Here is a 2,616-nt window from a genome sequence, read left to right as displayed (position 1 = left end):
AGGCATTGCAGATGCATTGGAGAGGCAGAGAGTAAAAGAGAAAAATATAAACAAAGTCATTAAGAAAAAAATTGAAGTGTTCAATCATCGACTCTTCTCTCCAAGGTACAATTTGATATGTTTGTAGTTTTTTTAATTTATAATTTTATACGTCACTAAAAGATTGTAGTACATAATTTAATATTTATAGTCATATAGTTTTCGTAATTTATAATTTCATATAGAATATAGATAGTATGAAGAAAGAATAAATTTATATATTATTAATAATCAATTAATATTTGGTTCTAATTGCACTCATTTTTTTTTCCACAATCATGTAGAATGGGTCCAAAAACTGATATAGGTTGGGATTTCGGCGACATGGTTGGTGAAAATCGAAAGAAAATCAAATGTAAATTATGTCAAGTAGTTACTACAGGAGGAATAACTAGATTAAAACAACATATCGCTCATATATCTGGAGAAGTAGAGGCATGTAAAAAGGCCCCGAAAGGAATTTCGGTAATGTTGCGAAAATATCTTCAAGAGAGCAAAACTGCCAGAGAATTAATGAAAAAAAGAAAAGAAACAACTATAATGTCTATTAGAGAAGAAAGTAGGCACATACATGACGTTGATACTGAAAGTAGCAGCGAGAACGATGATGAACAAGGTTCCCGATATGCAAATAAAGAATATCTATCACAAATGGAGAATAAGCAATTACGAAATGCAATGAGAGAAAGTCGAAAGCAAGCTTTCGATGAAGAGGAGCGTATGCGATACAATGACGGTATATGAACTTTTATATCCTAGTAAATTGTTATACTTGTAAAATATGTCAATTAATTAGTACTATTTAATTGTAGGGCATACTGGTGGTACTTCTCGAGGTCAAACATCTGGTACGAAACGAGGAATATTCCGTAGCTATAGCGTAAGAGAATGACCTAAGAAGTCTTCAAGTGAGGTAGATCCTTTCATGTTCCCGTCAAAACAAAAAAGTCTTAAAAAATTCTTCGCTCCTCAAAAAATCAAAGCCGGCTCCTCATTGAACTTCTTTAAGCACTGCAGGCATTCTATAACTTATTAGCTCCTTGCAGGTTGAAATCTATTGAGCTGTCATTATTGAAGCCGCGGCATCCACAAAGTAGCGGGCGTTCAAGCTGGCATTATGCACCATATCTACCCGCCAATGCAGCCCAAAAACGCCACCTTGGAAGCAGCCGTTTTACGAGCCACCACCTCGCGAAGCACCATCTTGAAATTATGATATGTGGTTACATCTCTATGCAGGTTGACACTTTTTGAAATTTCATCACCATTGACGGCATTTTTTGAGTTGTCGTCTTCCCATGCAGTATCGTTTGAACTGTCGTCACCCAACCTTGGAAGCAACCGTTTTACGAGCCACACACCTCGCGAACCACCATCTCGAAATTATGATATATGGTTACATCTCTATGCAGGTTGACACCTTTTTGAAATTTCATCACCATTGACGGCATTTTTTGAATTGTCGTGTTCCCATGGGGTATGGTTTGAACTGCCGTCACCCAACCTTGGAAGCAGCCGTTTTACGAGCCACCACCTCGCGAAGCACCATCTAGAAATTATGATATATGGTTACATCTCTATGCAGGTTGACACTTTTTTTAAATTTCATCACCATTAACGACATTTTTTGAGTTGTCGTCTTCCCATGCGGTATTGTTTGAACTGACGTCACCCAACCTTGGAAGCAGCCGTTGTACAAGCCACCACCTCGCGAAGCACCATCTCGAAATTATGATATATGGTTACATCTCTATGCAGGTTGACACCTTTTTGAAATTTCATCACCATTGACGGCATTTTTTGACTTGTCGTCTCCCCATGCGGTATCGTTTGAACTGTCGTCACCCACACCGACCCGACGCAAATCGACAAGCCTTGTATCTGCACCCACAAACCGCAACTTTGTGAAGACAGAAAACCATTACCTTCTACTTTGTAGTATCCGTCCAAGATGGCACCTTGTGGGAGAAACAAATGACGTCAAGAGACTCACCAACTCATAAATAATATATTGCAGGTTGCATCCCCCGAATTCGCCACCTCGCAATTGGCAACTTCCATACAAGTCGAGGCCTATGGTTACCACGGCTAGTCTTTTCAAAGCGGCATACCTTGAGCTTTATCCTTCTAAGACGTGACCTCTAATTACTTTTCATCTTCAAAGATAGTATGACCATCTCCTTCCAAGACGACACATTTGGAGCCGTCTTGCCACTGATTGTCTTGAAAGCTGCCGCTTAGAAAGTTGTCACCTCTAATTAATCGTCTTATTTCAGATTGTCCCCTTCCAAGACGACACCCTTGATTTGTCTCATTCCAAGTCGGTACACTCTGTGCTAACAACTCGCGGTCTGTCCTCTGGTGGCTTAGTTAAAAACTTGAAAACTTTGAGATGGCACCCTATAGTCCATATCTAATTGGCTTGATCAAAGACCTTGTACACCCAATCTAATGCTTTTTGGTTCATAATTTGGTGCCCAAACATGTGTTTTTAATGCAGGAAATTCCTCGTGAACATGTGCCTTTTATGCAGGAAACTTCTCGTTTCTCCCGAATTAAGATGATTGTCGAGGGATT

The 2,616-nt window shown here is 39.3% G+C and overlaps 1 protein-coding gene across 1 annotated transcript; it reads left to right on the top strand.

Moving 5' to 3' along the window:
• On the top strand, nt 1-1,015 carry LOC148768083 (uncharacterized). The gene is made up of 3 exons (XM_088823546.1): nt 1-105; nt 324-775; nt 852-1,015. The coding sequence occupies exons 2-3, from the start codon at nt 325-327 to the stop codon at nt 929-931; spliced, it is 531 nt and encodes a 176-aa protein (XP_088679672.1). The 5' UTR covers nt 1-105; nt 324; the 3' UTR covers nt 932-1,015.
• The last annotated feature ends 1,601 nt before the right edge of the window (nt 1,016-2,616 follow it).

The sequence above is a fragment of the Erythranthe guttata genome, chromosome 9 (genome assembly GCF_056151865.1).
Source record: "Erythranthe guttata isolate IM_541 chromosome 9, IM_541, whole genome shotgun sequence".
Taxonomy (NCBI): domain Eukaryota; kingdom Viridiplantae; phylum Streptophyta; class Magnoliopsida; order Lamiales; family Phrymaceae; genus Erythranthe; species Erythranthe guttata.
The sequence above is the reverse complement of the archived record's forward strand: the minus strand, read 5'-3'. Positions and strand labels throughout refer to the sequence as shown.

What these genes read in the sequence shown, in the direction of transcription:
- LOC148768083 (XM_088823546.1), top strand. Translation starts at nt 325, where the DNA reads ATGGGTCCAAAAACTGATATAGGTTGGGATTTCGGCGACATGGTTGGT. An exon ending in GCGTATGCGATACAATGACG is followed by an intron (nt 776 to 851) that starts GTATATGAACTT and finishes ATTTAATTGTAG; the next exon opens with GGCATACTGGTGGTACTTCT.